Source organism: Polypterus senegalus, chromosome 5 (assembly GCF_016835505.1).
Source record: "Polypterus senegalus isolate Bchr_013 chromosome 5, ASM1683550v1, whole genome shotgun sequence".
Classification (NCBI taxonomy): domain Eukaryota; kingdom Metazoa; phylum Chordata; class Cladistia; order Polypteriformes; family Polypteridae; genus Polypterus; species Polypterus senegalus.
This window is the reverse complement of record NC_053158.1, coordinates 45,239,337-45,255,301: the sequence shown is the minus strand read 5'-3', so window position 1 is coordinate 45,255,301 and position 15,965 is coordinate 45,239,337. Positions and strand designations below refer to the sequence as shown.

Genomic DNA, 15,965 nt, shown 5'->3' with positions numbered 1-15,965 from the left:
GGTTTAGAATTTGATGTTTCCATTAGGTTTTTCAAAAAAAAAAAAAAAGACTTGACACTCAGAAAAGAATTTTTAAGAAATCAAATTGAATCCTTTAACATTTTTATAACCAGAACATTAAGCTACAAAGCCTCATCAATTCCACTAAAGCACTGTGTGATACCTCAAAAAATATGTACATAAATTATAACTTTCTGCACTTGTTCAGCTAACGTTTTTTTAAATAAATTTCATACCAATTTACATAAATACTTTTCCTGGTCAGCATGACTGGAAACAGCAAATTTTATGTTTCTTAATTTGAGAGAAAAGTTAATCATTTATTAAATACAGACCACAAAAAAGCAGTTTTCAAATTTTCAAACCATACTTGTTGCAATGGTGTTTCAGGTGCTTCTTGTAGCTGTCATCCTGGAAAAGTGCATCTGGGTTACAGCTTACAAGCCAATCGGCTTGCTGCACAACAGGTTGTGCAGTCTGTGTTTTCACCTTCTTTCCTTTACGCCCTCTGGGCACTGGTGCAGACAACCCTGCAAATAGCAAGAAACTGGATTAGACAGTAATTTATGAAACAGTGCTTAAGAACACACTTTAACGTCAGCAATAAACTCAAAACTTAATGTTTAGTATAAGAAAAGCATCTGAAGAAATGTTATGTAGTATCACCTCCTAAATTTGTAAGTCAGTGAGTGCCAGACACAGAATATAAAAACATCTATTCATGTAAATGGTCAATTTCTCATTACAAAACATTTTTGTGTTTCATAGAGCTTATTTATAGGGTGCATTCAAGAAACAAAAAGTGAACCTGCGAAATCTACTTGTGCCCACAAACATTTTGAATTCCAGGTGGGGATTCTTTTGCTTTTTACATTTCACTTGAGGAACACCTGCCTGTGAAATGTTACATCTATTGGCTTTGGCATCCAGAAAGACATACCTGAGTGATTCTGTAGTGCACGAGTCTGCCCGTCTTCAGTAGGGGTGATCAGGTCCCAAATGAAGCTTTTGATATTTTCATCTCCCTTGTAATGATTCAGGCAGTAGACAAGGACAGCTCGGCAGATGGTTTCCACATCTTGTTCCATCAAATGGCGCTTAAACCGCCCATGAGACAAGATATCAGTCCATCGCCCCCAACTTAGGGAAAGAGAAACAGTTTGAGTTTTTTTTTTTTTTTTGCCGTTAATTAGATGTCACAGTTTTTATATAAATTTTTAAAAATGCAATTTAGGTTAATCCTAATCTTAAGAAATTTATGTTCATCAACAATGATGAAGAAATATATTTCATGGCAGTGTCTCCAAAGTCTAATAAGGATATATATTTTAAGAAAACAAAAAGGCAGTAAAAAGTTGTGTAGACATCAAAATAAAATTTGAAGTACATCATATACCAGAAATACCAGGCCCCTCTTACCCAGGCAACAGAACTACAACAAATATACCCTAAAGAGAAGCAGAAGCTTTAAATCTGGAGAAGAAAAATAATCTGCCACTATCTCAGCGGATTGGAGGAAACCCAAGGATAATTAGCAGCATAACTTTTCAGCTTGTAGAAATTTACAATAAAAAAGTTTCCAAAACCAGCAGTGTACGTAAGCAATCACCGTCCACAATGGATACAGTAGCTTTGCTTAGTTGCTCATTAATAGCCTAGCCCTAACAAAACAGTTTCATTTATTTCTGTACTTCTGAACACTTACCCATAGACAAGCAAATTCTTCTCCACTCTAAAGCACTCACTTCTAGGATAACCTTGAGACTTGTCCTGAGGCCTTCGTGGCTTTGGATTAGGCTTATCCTCAGAATCGCTCTCTAGTTCTGAGAACTCCATTAGCTCATCCTCTTTAACTGAGCTGAAGTGCCGCGTTTGTTTTCTGATTCTGGGTGTATCAATGACTAGGTTGTTCTGGATCAAAAAAAATGTAAATATTTCAAAAACTAATATTATCATTGTACATATTAAAGCAAAAGTGCTGGATATCATATCATACATATTTAGTATTTCATTGCAAATCCATTTAAATTTTAATGTACAATAAAAAAAGAGAAAACTGGCACTTTGCTATTTTACAATGATCTTATGCTATCCCTCTGGTATGTCGGTGTGAAAAAATTCCCTTGTGCAGCTCAGAAACTATTTTGACTTTTAACAGTATAAAAATAAACAAGCTTATTTCCCAAAACTGAGAGATACTTTATTTTACGCATTGATGTAGCACCACCAACGCCCCTTCCAAGCTGAGCACACTGTCCATGATTTGGCTTTAAAGCAGAGCAAATCTGTCAAATCCTGGGGCAAGACTTTCAATTCATTTCACCATCTGCGCTATAATCACTGCAATACTCCAAGACAAAGAATGAAAACTAGAACAACAAATCTGAATGTGCCATTAAAAATGAACGTCCAGTTTTAGTTACACGTTTTTGTAAAACAAAATCTAGACAACATAACTGCTATATAACAGAAATGATGCAAGGTCAAGTCGAAGTGGGGATTGTCTACTTCATTATTGCTTCATAAGCATGCAGCTCATCTAGTTAATAACCTTTTGCATAAGCATGGATATGCTGATGAGTAGAATTACCGTATTAACATTCTAGCAACATGAGTGTCAACCTGCATCTTTCATAAACACCCAGAATCCCTTTGGTTTTATTAAAAAAGATTGGTAAACAGATTTACTAAGGGAGACAATGTAAAGTTAAACTGGGTGGATTAACAGGACACATTGCGATTACAGGATTTACGTTTGCTTCATGAAGGGAACAAACTCTTGTACAGCATACCATCAATATGCTCCACGTAATATTACTAATATTAGGGAAGACAGGAGATACTTTGTAATAAAACAGCAAATTCTACACACAAAATTTCCCTGCCACAAAACAGGTATTTAAGAGTAATTCAGACAATTATTAACTTGTATGCAGTACAAAGGAAAAGGACTCCTGCTAAGGTGGTTTCAAGTAAGCTTATAGCCGTTCTGCCACTTCAAAGTCAAAATAGTAGAATATTTCTTCCATTACATTTACATCTGGATGTGGATTAAAAATGTTGGTGGGTACAAGTTAGCTTCCATATTAAGTAAATGACACCAAGAAAATGGCCATTACTAAAGTATTCAAAATTAAAATAACACAAATGTTATAGCACTACCATGGAAACAATTTGGTAATCCAAAAATATTGTGATAAACCAGCACCATCATAGTTATATAAAAAACACCAAAAATTAGGGTCACCAAATTTTTATTCATTTATGTTTTAAAAAGACATTGGAATGTTGATGATCAGTCAGTATGTATATCAATGTAATGTATAAAAGAACATACGTTCAAAATTCTGGCAAAAAACAAGGAAGCATAAAAGCAACAAACAAAGAGGGGCTGTGTATACTAGGGTAAAATTTTTTTCAGTCATAGTAGAGATCTGTGCTTTCTCTGAATAAGCCTCATCAAATTTAAAAAGCAAACAGACTCAGCTCATAAAACAAAAACACTTATGTTATATACTGAGCAACATTTTGTGCACAACCACCAGATGACATTTACCAGCCAAGCTACAAAAATACTAAAAGAATGCTCTATCATTGGACAAAACGCTGTTAATGTCATCGATGACAGTAAAAACAATCAGGTCAAAAACAGCATCTACACTAAGTCCACGTAAAGGGAAGAGATTCAACAAATTTTGAATGTTAAGAGTAATATATTTTAAAATATACTTACTATTGGGATATGAATGTAATAACCCTAAAAAACATTCTCAAAAAACTACCTAGTATAAAAAGTGTAGCATACTGAAAATGTCTCTTCCAAAATATCTGAAAACTGAAAGCTGTCTAACTGCATTATATTGACACTCTTTGTAGTATAATTCAAAGAAACATTCAAAAACAATAAGATTTTTTGAATATGCATGTTCTCCTGGTATCTGAATGTATCCCTTCTGTATTGGAAAGGCATGCAAACTAAGATGACTGGCAAGTCTCACTGTCCTGGTATGAGCGATTTGGCGAGAAGGAGGGTGTTTTTCAACAGTGGGAGGATTTGGGGTTGTTGGGTAGTAGAGAGCGGGGACCTTATTGTGTGAGTGAATCTTGTGTTTACGGTTGCCAGCACAAGATTTAGCTCCCCCTGAATGAAATAAGTGACCATGACCAGTCTTTATAACAATGGATGGATGGACTATGGGAAACAGAACTATATTCTCATCTGTTCATTTAAAGATAGATACTTTATTAATCCCAAAGGGAAATTCATTCAAACCACATATAGTTACAGTCCGAATAGGAAATTGTTTATATATTAATAAAAAAAAAACAAAAAAAAAACAATTCTTACTCTTCCATTAATCACATCCATATCTAGCTCCGCCTTCTTAGCCCATTTTTGCCAGAAGTCAGGATCTTCCAAAGATATATCTGTTCGATTGCCAGATGATACAAAGCTGGCCTATTGTAGAATGAAAAAAATACCACAACAAAGATTAAAATAACTTGCATTGATATAAGAAGAACTTAAAATATAGGTTTAAAAAAATATTTGAATTAAGTGTTTGCAGTTGTTGCATAGGTAGCAATTTTTACCTTTGCAAAAGTGGAACCTTTTCCTTCAGACTCTATGGTAATAGTCTGGGTTCGCCTCTGAAGGATTTGATCGATATCTTCCTCACAAAATTTGGATCCTTCATCCTCTTCATCCATTAATGCACCATAGGCCCCTTTGCGAAGGAGATCTTCTATTTCTTTCTTAGAAAGCTGTTGCACCTAAAATATTTATATTCGGAATTACTTAGCGAAATGAACACTTTTGCGCAGTAATAACGCTTAACTTTCCAAGAAGAACTAAGAAAGACCAGTCTATTTCTATAACATTTCTTTGATTGCTGCACATTGTAAGGAAAGGGAAGCAATACTTGTGATGTTTGAGAAAGTAGAATTTAAGCATGGTTACTTTCATTTTTTAGTTTACATATTCAGAGTCTGCAAGTTCAAACTCAAACATTCTTGTATTAAATACACAGAAGTTTAGCAGTTCACTTTTGTTTTTCCCAAGTCTACAAATGAAAATCAAAAAAAGCCGACTTACAACATTTGAGACACAATTGGTTACATATCTTTTGGTTTTTCCAATTGGGCACAGGCATTTTAAGCGACTTGCTTATGGTCACACAGTCTCAGTAGTGGGAATTGAACCCACAACTTCTGATTTCAAAGTCCAAAGTCTTAATTACCATGTCACACTTGTTAGGAATTAAATCAAAATTCAATGTCTTAAACTTTTAAAGCAAGTTGTTCAATTTGCATTTCAAGCCAGTGCATCCAGAAAAACAACAAAATAAAACTGAAAAAGTTGTTAGAAAATTAAGAAAATACCGTATTTAAAAATATTAGGTACAGAAAATTCTACAGAAAGTTTATATGATGCTAGAAAATGGCTGATTTTATGAATAGTAGTAGTTCATCCAAAATATCTTTGTATGATTATTCATTTATCTTATATTATCATCTTGACACTTAGGATTACTTTGGGTAGTATTTTGGACAGAGGTAAGACTTGACAGTAAAGAACTGTAAATGAGAGAACAGTCTAATGTTGAAACACAAAGGTTCAGTTAAGTTACTAATAGACGTGGACTTAACAGTAATGCACATATCTGATTTTATTATATCAATTATACCTGCAAAGCTAAACGAACTACAATGCCTCTTCTATTGTGAAGCTTTTTTCAGTCTTTAAGAAAAAAACAGTTTAAAGGCATAATATAGGCAAAGACATGGTTTTGTCTGAATGATAATAGACCTGTACAAGACATACCCCATTGGCAGCATTTTCTCTTCCACTCATTGACTGCAAAACAGCCTTATCCAAGCCCAGCTTCAAACTTGCTTTGTCAAACATTTCCCTTTCATATGAATTCCGGGTTATTAATCGATAAATTTTGACAGCTTTGCTCTGCCCGATTCTATGACATCGCGCCTGAGCCTAAGTTGGGTGAGAAAGGAGGGGTTTAAAAAACTTCAAGAACAGACTTTCCAGGAAGAAATCTGCAGAGAAATGACTGATTTATTTAAACAATAAAAGTGTGAATGAAAATGAATTATACCTGCAAATCATTTTGAGGGTTCCAATCAGAATCAAAGATGATGCATGTATCTGCTGCAGTGAGATTTATGCCCAAACCACCTGCTCTTGTACACAGCAAGAAGACAAATCTGTCAGAATCCGGCCTGGAGAACCTATCTATAGCTGCTTGTCGTAGGTTTCCCCTAACTCTTCCATCAATACGCTCATAAGGGTACCTAGAAGAAAGATTTTACATTATATTAAAAAAGCCAGATAGATCGTGAATATCCAGGTTCATACAAAATACACAATAATTTATAGGATTTTTATAAAAATAAGAACTTCTTTCCCTTGTGTGTAGCATTGCTGAAGTGAGTTTAATTATGCTCTTTACTCCAACTCTCTAGGGCTAAATGAATAAAGTGTGCCATGGCATTAATTAGGCAAAAACAATGCAACAAACCCCATGATACAAAACAAAGCTGAACTGAAAGGCAGTTTTGTCCATGCAGAGCACAATTAATATTCCAAATCTGTTCATTCTGAATGGCAGAAATACAAAGTCAATGGAAGCTTTGTGCTGCAGTATTCATATGCACAGGTGAGGCTGCATGCTGTTAAGTCATACCTTTTCTGGATGAGGTAGTCCTCCAAAATGTCCAGGCAACGCACCATCTGGGAAAAGATAAGCACCCTGTGGCCACCAGCCTTCAGTTTTGGCAGCAGCTTGTCAATCAGTACGAGCTTTCCAGCAGCCTGGATCATTGCCTGGAGGTGAAAATCTGGATAGTCGGACTGGTGAGTCTCCCTGAATTCATCCAGAATCTTCTCTTCAGCACCTGTAAACATATTGTAATGGAAAGAAAAAAAATACATATTTTCCCTTAGACTTATTTTCAAATACATACAATAAAGAAGCATAGGTTTAAAAAAAAAAAAAAAGAACAAAAAAAACTTTCAGCTTTCGACTTATTAAATGAAAACTGAACAGCACATTAACTATGCTCACAACACCTCAACCATAGGCTTCATATTCTGCACCCTTGTAGCATGCAGTAACTATTAAACTGAATCATGTCCACATAATATTCATAACCCTATTTAAATCATATGCTTTGTTCAAGGTTTAAGAGTGTATTTAAAAAAAAGTCTGAACTAGCTTAAACCACTCTAATTTGGGGTGTTCATAAGAAATTAAATGATTATCTCATAAGGTAGAAGTACATAAGAGAACAGTTGTGTTAAACACAATTTGTAATATTAATGTGTGCTTCAAATTAAATGTTTAACCTTAATATTCTCAATTGTAATAGAATAAATACAAAACATCATATTTGTAATTACTGACCTTGAAATAGTCCAAAACAATAACCCCACATTCTTATTTTTGTAATTTGTCATATTTAACCTTCTGGGAATGGCTTTTAATGGCTTGAAATCGGCATTCTTCCGATTGCTGGAACAGATCCCTATCTTCATCAACAATTCTAATAATTCTTACAACTCCAGTAAAGTATCAAACATAAAAATTATACTCATGATCAGCAGCTTTGCAAAAACAAACTGTATGCCTCATGCCTATATCACTGATCCCCATATATTTTTGAGGTTTTTCAAAAAGGAGTAACTTTGACCCCTCGTATTGACTTATGTGACATGCACAACTGTAAGTCCTAATGATTATTTCTGCTGAAGACTTCTACTGCTTTAATTTTATCATAAAGGTATAATTCCAGATGCAAAACATGGTCCAAACATGGCCTAAAAAAAAAAAAAAGAGTTTTTTTGGGTCTAGAGTACATAACTAGACATTAGAAGTTTAATGGTACATTCATGTGGGGTTTTTCTTGTACCATTAAGGCAGGACACGCTGTACAAATAATGTGATTTCAAAGTGCGAAGTTATTCTTATGAACACAATAAGCACTCTGACAGATTTAATACAAGTATTAGTTCCATAGATAGAACAATTATGGCCCAAAGAGCATAAAAAAACTGATGGAAAAAAAATCAAGGCTCACTTTAACACTCTGGAAAGTTTAACTATAACAAAAAAATACATTTAAAAAGACCGCTTGTATGAAAAGATGGTAAACAACTGACATTGTGCGTTACTAAAAGAACTGGCCGAGCCAATCTAAGATTTTTATAGTGCCAACTGGAACAGTCAACAAAAGCAAAGCATGACATTTTACATAGAAAAGAAAATATTCATTTTGAAAGATGAACTTATTATTTCAGTTTCAACTTAAACTGGGAGAGCATGCTCTATATGAAGTGAAATATGACATAAAACCAACAAAAAGAAAAAGAATTTAAGACTTGAACAATCTTCAGCTAAGTAAAAGCCTGTAAAGTTCATTTTAATATATTGGGTTATGAGAAACATGCAGGCACATGGAAAATTAATTTTAAAAACAAAAATGACGGATCTGTCCAATATAAAGCAAAGACTGAAAATGATCTGGCAATTACAGTAAATATGACTTATATTTTAAAAACTGTTAAATTTAAATCATTTCATTTTGACTGTATAATGTACTATTAACACCACATCCGAATTATTGTGGGCAATTCTGGTCACCAAACAATAAATAAGACATAGCAGCACTTAAATGTGCAAAACACCACCAACTTGTGGTTCCCTACACCAAATGGCATGTCCTTATGTGAAACTGAAAGGTAACCATTTGTGTAAGACTGCAAACACAGATGGGTTTGAGTACCTAATTTAAACAATTCTCAAAAACATCACCAAAGTTGATCCTGCAGAACTATTTCTTCATGAGAATGTGATGCACTGTTTAGTTTAAAGATGGAAACTATGGAAATGTGCATTTTAGGATGCAAGCTAGGAAGCTCTTCTTCACACAAAGGTTTGTGGAGGTCCTCAACGAAACCACCTAGACATGTAGTTGAGGCAGAAGCCTTTACTGAATGAGACACTTTGACAATAAAACTACTAATTAACCAAATTAAACTGGCAGAATGAATGGTTTCTTATTTGACAAATGTATGTTTTTATATTTCAAAAAAAGTAATGAAAGCAGTATGTACACTTTATGCTATCTGAAAGCTCTTTAAGTTTGTATTTAACATGCTGATAAAACATTGTCTTTAAGAAGTAATAAAAATTACAAAGATTAAACTTGCCATTAATAAGGTAAGGATGGTTGCAGCATTTTCGGAGCTCCATCATAGTGTTTAAAAGGTTCGGCACATTTGCGTTTCCACTGCCAGCTGATCCTCCTTTTGAGAGAAAGGCAAAATTCTTCTCTAGAATTGCTCTGTAGTACTTTTTCTGAATGTTTGTAAGCTCAACCTCAATGATAGTCTCTTCCTTTGGTGCCAGGTTCTTCTCGACATCTTCCTTAAGCCGCCGCAACATCATTGGTTTTAAAATGGCTTGGAGTTTTTGTACCTAAATTGCAGAAGTCCATTAATGTCAGAATCAACTTTTTTTTTTTTTTTTTGCAAAGATGGTTGCATTTTAACTTTCATTATTCTATTGGAGCTGCCAGTCAATAACTTTTAAATAAAAACTTCTTAACTTTATTTGCACTTCCTACACATTTGCATCAGCATATTGTACACAAATACCAGAGTTAAAAACTATTCTTTTGGCTGCTGCAGGAAGGTGTTTAGGGATTTTATGTAAATCTCAATCTTACTATTCTGGAATGTTTTGCTTAAACAATTACACCACATATTACTCGAATACAAGAAAGGATTTGTATTCAAGGATATGAACTTATAATTTGAGAAAACTAAAGCAGTTACACTGTTGAGGGGTAAAATGGATGGGTGTTTGGGGGTTTATAAGAATTTCAATGAAGGACAATAACAGCTGAAAGGTGTTTAATGGGATCCTAGGTTACATTAATATGACTGTGACCAAGGCAATAGTACACAAAATACAATTTATTTTAACCGAGAGATATGACAAATTTCACTGTAAAAAAATACCCATGGAGAGGGCCCTTCAGAGTTAGTATGGATTCTGGCTCTATTCTTCACAAAATTAGTCAAAAAATTTAAAATGATTGAAAATGTATGTGGGACAATTTTTATTTTGTATTATTCTACAACCCAAAAATGAAAATGGGTATCACAGTACCCACCACATCTCAAAGAAAGTACATCTGCTTAGCATCTAAGAAAGGATACTCAAGAGTAACAGCAAGCACAGAGATCCTTCCTTTCTTTGAAAGTAATATACATGCACAGTTCCAGGGTGCCAAGTATCACATAAGTAGGAACAGCCTCTGCAATAAGCTAAATAAATAATCACTTCTTCAGGCACATGGAATGAATGCACTTGGCAATGGTAAGTAGCCAGTGACAGACTTAAATGGATTGCAAGGTTAGTGCCCCATTTAACCCAACAATACATGTAGGGTACTACATCTTTGCTGATAGAAGAAAACACTAATTGAAGTCATTTCACTGCCTTCTGAAGATCAGCTTGCACTTCGGTGGTGTTTCTGTACACTAATGCAGTCAACAGTCTTCATGTAATCTTAGCCTCTAACATCACTCCACTGTCACATCTGTAGGGCCAATTACGTACAACAATACATTGGGCTGACCATCCATGAACACCAATGATTCAGGCCCCAAGCAACCTCAATAAGTTGTTTCTTTGACTGTCCGCCAAATAGTCAAAGTACAGCATAAGTACTCCAAGGTTACCATAATCTGACCATAATTTTTCATCAATTTCATCACCTTTAACTGGAGTTCCCAACCAAAATGGACACATTTCAAAAGCCAATTACAAACCCAAGAAACATCAAAGTAAACAAAGATAAGTGGACATAGTTGCACACAAAAGAGCATAACATCTAAAGTGTAATGCAGCGGTGTTGAGCATTAGAACTTTCAAAGTGAAGGTTAGTGTTTTCTAGGAAACACTGGCTAGCACTCTACAATTTGGGAATAGCAGATCCTACTACTGATGGAGGAATTCAAGTAGCTCCAAGTCTTGTTCCTAAGGGAAGACCAGAGGCAACCAAAAATAAAAATCACTGCTGAGAACAGCTTTATAAACACTGTAATGGACTCTGATGGTAAAACGGGATCCAAGTTCTTAGATAAAGCTTTTGATTGATTAATTTGTTGACATTCAAACACTCTGTTACAACAGGAAGTGGGTAATGACATTTAAAAGAATGCAAATACTAAAAGCTATAATGAAGGGCCATAGTGTTGGTGGACTCGCATTAAGTTATGTAGCAAGGTGCTCAGAAACAGATGCTATTAAGGATTAAAAGGTGCTAGCTGATTGCAGTTTGGGAAAAATCAGATACAGTTCACCGACAGAAAACCCTAGACAGGTCTGAGAAAAATCATTGTACTTCCCCAAACCCCAATGATGGTTCCCTTGGAAGTCTGTTGCTAGCGAGAATACCCCAGTCATTCCAGCCTAATTTAGACACCATTAAGAATCAATTGGACAAACGGAAAATCTTTATAACTAACAGATACTTTAAGGTAGCCAAGATGGCACAGAAATTACAACAGGTCATTTCTGTATTTTCTCTCATCAATAGACATTTAACAAGGAAATATGAAATGGCTATTTAACTCTTATCTTTACGTGGTGTTAAACTTGAAACTGAAACATACTGCAAATTGTCCTTATGATATGCATTTCATATATTTATCATACTTGTATATATTGTGAACCATGTTAATCAGTGAAAATAAAACAATCAAACTAGCCCCTACATCTCTTTCCAAAACTAGTATCCGTCACCAAAGATATTTGTATATCAAATATATATTTCTAAATTTGTATTATCAAATATATGAAACTGACCAGATTAAATACAGGAGTATAATGCATTGTTTAGGAAATCTGGTGAGACTTCTTGTGGAGGGAATTTGCAGCCTCTGAATAGAAGATCAAACCCTGTTTAGGCTACTAACGTATCCCACCCCCATCCCTCATTACTGAATGACAGACAGAACACTCATCAAGTACCTGTTCTTCTGTTTTCAAGTCCCCAAACTCCTGCATGAAAGTTGTTTCTGATGGAAATCTCTCAGGTTCTAAGAAATTCAATAAACTAAAAAGTTCTTCAACAGTGTTCTGCAGAGGAGTCCCAGTTAATAAAACTTTATGCTCCTATATATATATATATATAAACAAAAGAAAAACAATTAGATATTTTAACAATAATGTTCTGCTCAACAAACATTGCCAGGTTAGCAAAAATACTGACCAGGTCCATCATTTTAAGACCTTCTAGCAGCTTGCAATTTCTGTTCTTTAACCTATGCGCCTCATCAATTACAACACATCTCCACTGAATATTTCGCAGTTCAGGACAGTCAGTTAGTATCATTTCAAAGGTGGTGATAACAGCATGGAATTTATAAGCTCCCTTTATAATACGTCCCTACAAAGAAAACAAAAAAAATTAATAAAATGAAGAAAAAAAAAACAAAACACACCAAAAACATACATCAGTTTTGGATGAGCACACTCGATTACACAGGAAATAAAGTATCACTGTTACCTGAGGATCTCGAAAATACATTTCATATGTCTGTATCATCCGTCGACTTCCCTGGCTTCCATGATATACTACCACATTCAGCTCTGTCCACGTGTGAAACTCCCGTTCCCAGTTAGGAATAGTGGACAGGGGGGCAATTACCAAGAAAGGACCATGAATTCCTTTCAAGAATATTTCATACAGAAATGTGATCGACTGAATGGTCTTTCCCAAACCCATCTCATCTGCTAAAATACAGTTTCGTCTAAAATAAACAGAACAAAATGACTTTGGAAACGAAGTGATGGAGGAAAGACACAAGATATTCTTGTTAACAGAATTTACAACCTATTAAGCTACAGAAAAATACCATTATAAAATTGCTAAACCTGCTTAACACCACTATATATATATATATATATATATATATATATATATATATATATATATACACCAAGTAAACAAAAACAATTAAGATCAATGTTAAAAAAAAAAATTAAAAAAAATAACATTTTCAAACACTATATACATACGCATTGTACCAGTTGAAGAGCAGCCAATTAAGCCCTTCCAGCTGATATTCCCTGAGTGCATTGCCATTTTTATATTCCCTCGAACTCTCAGATTTCTGCCAGTCACTAGAAGGTGGTCGCTCCTGTTTTTAAACAAAATGGTTACTGTTAGCAGTACTAAGGACATTCTCTTTTTGAAAACACTATTTGAAAAAACAACACATACATATAAATACATACACACACTATACATGCAAACACTTATTAATATGTATATATTATGTAGTGGAACTTACCACACGATTCATTTCAGGCTCCCTTGCGAACAGTTTCTCAAACTCCTCAATCTTTCCGGGCTCAATATCCTGCCTTAGTTCCCAAGTGCTGTCCTCATAAGGAAGAGAGCACCATTTCACAAGATAGTGCATTACAGGCTACAAAGAGGAGGGGGAAAAAAGATATTTGGGGTGAAAACTCCTCTATTTAAAAAGAAAAACACTTGACTAATGGTATTTTACACTTGCACAAACAGCCCATCAAAAATACATCTTGGTTACAAGCTTAGCGATGAACTCTAAATATACATTTACTAAAAAAGTGGGCAAGTAAAAATACCTCTCCATTTTCAGTGCTATGAGAAACATCCAAGATTCTGTCCACTTCTACATAGTCTGGATTGAATGGCTCGTCATCAATCTGTATTTTAAAAGAGATCACCTTAGTGCTTTAACCAAAAATTATGCCCTGGAAAAACACAAAACAAAAACTACCCAACCTATCTGCTAAAGCACATTTAGCATACCTCAGTTAAGTGGTTTGTAACACAAATGGACATTAAGTATGGCAACATCCAAAGTAGTACTGTTAAAGCTAAAGCATTAATTTCAGAGGTACACTTCAGTTTGTATTCCTTACTCGCACTCAGTGCTTCAATGTTTAAGTCAAATGTTTTCAAACTAAGGGCCGACAGACTGTGTACAGAAAGCTGCGGCAGGCCTGACAAATTTAATATTCTTGAATTTTAAAAAAAAAAAAAAAAAATTCTCTTTTAATTCCCTAGATTTTAAATAAATCTATAAGTAACTGAAAATATTCCTCACTTGTTACATAAAAGTAGTCATAACTCAATGTAGTTATACACAAAAGCAATATAATGGTCCTCAACCAATGTGGTGGACAAACAGCTGTCAGATGGTACACATGGTAACAAAAAAAAGTGTGTGATAAAAGTGGGACCTGAAAGTTGATTACACAGTGGCATCAACCAAATATCCACACTCAGCTGTGCTTCAATTCCACCACTCAGTCTCACGTTGCTGCTGCTGTGAGACTTCAGTCCTGTCTCTCCCAACCCTTGTGCCCTTTTCCAGGTTAACTGGATGAGCAAAACTGAAGTCCTCCAATGCTCACATTGGCTTCAAGATAACACCTTCCTTTTGCTTCCTCTTCTCTTTAAGATGCTCCGTGCCAGGATGGAGACTGTTTGTAAAGCAAGTGCTAAGGCCAGTGACTTTTTTTGTGACAGAGCATCTCAGGTGAGTAATTAACTACCACTATTTATTGCAAAATGGATCACATCAGACTGCAGACCACTAAATACAGTTGAAGATACAGGGCAGAGAGGCAGCATTCAACGAGATCTAATAAATCTTGTACATTACCTCATATCTGATAACTGTGTATATCAAAGAATAATATGAGAGGCACAAGCCTTCACAGTTTGAGCAGCTAAGAAGTTTTACAGCAAAGGCATGCACGTGATATTAATAAACAACCTTGGTTAAACATGATTTGAGACTAATTGAGTGACATTATGCTCATAATTAAAAAAATGTTATCACTTGACAGCCCTAATTTAAAGGGAAATAATACTTAAAAGGAAATAAATCACAGATTAAGGAATGAAAAACCACTATGGATAAATAATCTTAAAGACTATAAAGAAGAACATATGAAGCAAACACATTCATCCACAGGAGTTTCAACAAGTCATATCAATGAAAGTTTAAGGCAAATTACTGAAGATTATGTGTTCAGTGTGTGTTTTAGATCTTCCTGATTCCACAGAATTTCGTTGTATTTATTAGAAAACTCAGTCTTCCCAAAGAATTAAATTAATTGCTTTAAGCACTAGGTTCATTTATTTAACAAGCAACTAAAACAAAGAATTTTAAAATGAGATTTTCCTTTTAACAGATAGTTCAATCTGACTTTACTACACATTTAATTCTTTTACAGATTGTATTTTGCTGCAGCAAACCGTAACATACAAATCTCCACTTTATTAAAGTTGCATAATACCTAAAAGCTAACTAATACACCATATGATACTGCAGGTCGAAAATCCCTTATCTGAAATTCCAAAATCCAAAATTTATTCACCATCGACATGCCGCCACAAGTAGAAAACTTCACACCAGGGGTCTCTCTTATAAACTTTCCTTGGATTCGAGTGTGAAAATTTGCTTATGCCAAAAGGTGGATGTGAATAACATGCAGATTCAAAATGGAATTATTCTTTCAAAGCAGGAGGTGGTTGGGGTGGGGAAAGAGAGATCCCAAGAAGCATCATGCTATCAATGACTCATGGCAGGGGGAGGGGGAGAGTGGGGAGTACCCCATGAAGCACTGAGCACCACTAAGCAACGAAACACAGTCGAAGAGCTCTGTCGCCAGTGAAGCAACACAACACCTGCATTCAAAAGCACCGTGCTACACAACACAATTAAAACTACAGATGACTGCAGTGTGTTAATGAAATGTCACTACTTACAGTTAATAAAAGCAGCTTTATTTTTTACTAGGTGCCCTTGCTGCAATATGAGTAAGTAAATTGCTCCAGTTACATTAAGAAACTTAAACAGTGCTGCTGATTGC

The 15,965-nt window shown here is 34.9% G+C and overlaps 1 protein-coding gene across 3 annotated transcripts in view; it reads right to left on the bottom strand.

Annotated features, from left to right (window-relative positions):
* chd7 (chromodomain helicase DNA binding protein 7) overlaps nucleotides 1–15,965 on the bottom strand; it is a 171,258-nt gene that overhangs the window by 26,300 nt on the left and 128,993 nt on the right. For all 3 annotated transcript variants that reach the window (XM_039754569.1, XM_039754567.1, XM_039754568.1), the window contains 15 exons: nucleotides 13,704–13,784; nucleotides 13,385–13,522; nucleotides 13,110–13,231; nucleotides 12,598–12,841; nucleotides 12,301–12,477; nucleotides 12,060–12,203; nucleotides 9,227–9,494; nucleotides 6,702–6,912; nucleotides 6,114–6,309; nucleotides 5,825–5,992; nucleotides 4,594–4,773; nucleotides 4,349–4,459; nucleotides 1,706–1,911; nucleotides 941–1,140; nucleotides 371–530 (listed from right to left, as the gene is read on the bottom strand). In XM_039754569.1, the coding sequence (XP_039610503.1) occupies nucleotides 371–530; nucleotides 941–1,140; nucleotides 1,706–1,911; nucleotides 4,349–4,459; nucleotides 4,594–4,773; nucleotides 5,825–5,992; nucleotides 6,114–6,309; nucleotides 6,702–6,912; nucleotides 9,227–9,494; nucleotides 12,060–12,203; nucleotides 12,301–12,477; nucleotides 12,598–12,841; nucleotides 13,110–13,231; nucleotides 13,385–13,522; nucleotides 13,704–13,784 (2,606 nt within the window). The remainder of the gene's footprint in view (nucleotides 1–370; nucleotides 531–940; nucleotides 1,141–1,705; nucleotides 1,912–4,348; nucleotides 4,460–4,593; nucleotides 4,774–5,824; nucleotides 5,993–6,113; nucleotides 6,310–6,701; nucleotides 6,913–9,226; nucleotides 9,495–12,059; nucleotides 12,204–12,300; nucleotides 12,478–12,597; nucleotides 12,842–13,109; nucleotides 13,232–13,384; nucleotides 13,523–13,703; nucleotides 13,785–15,965) is intronic.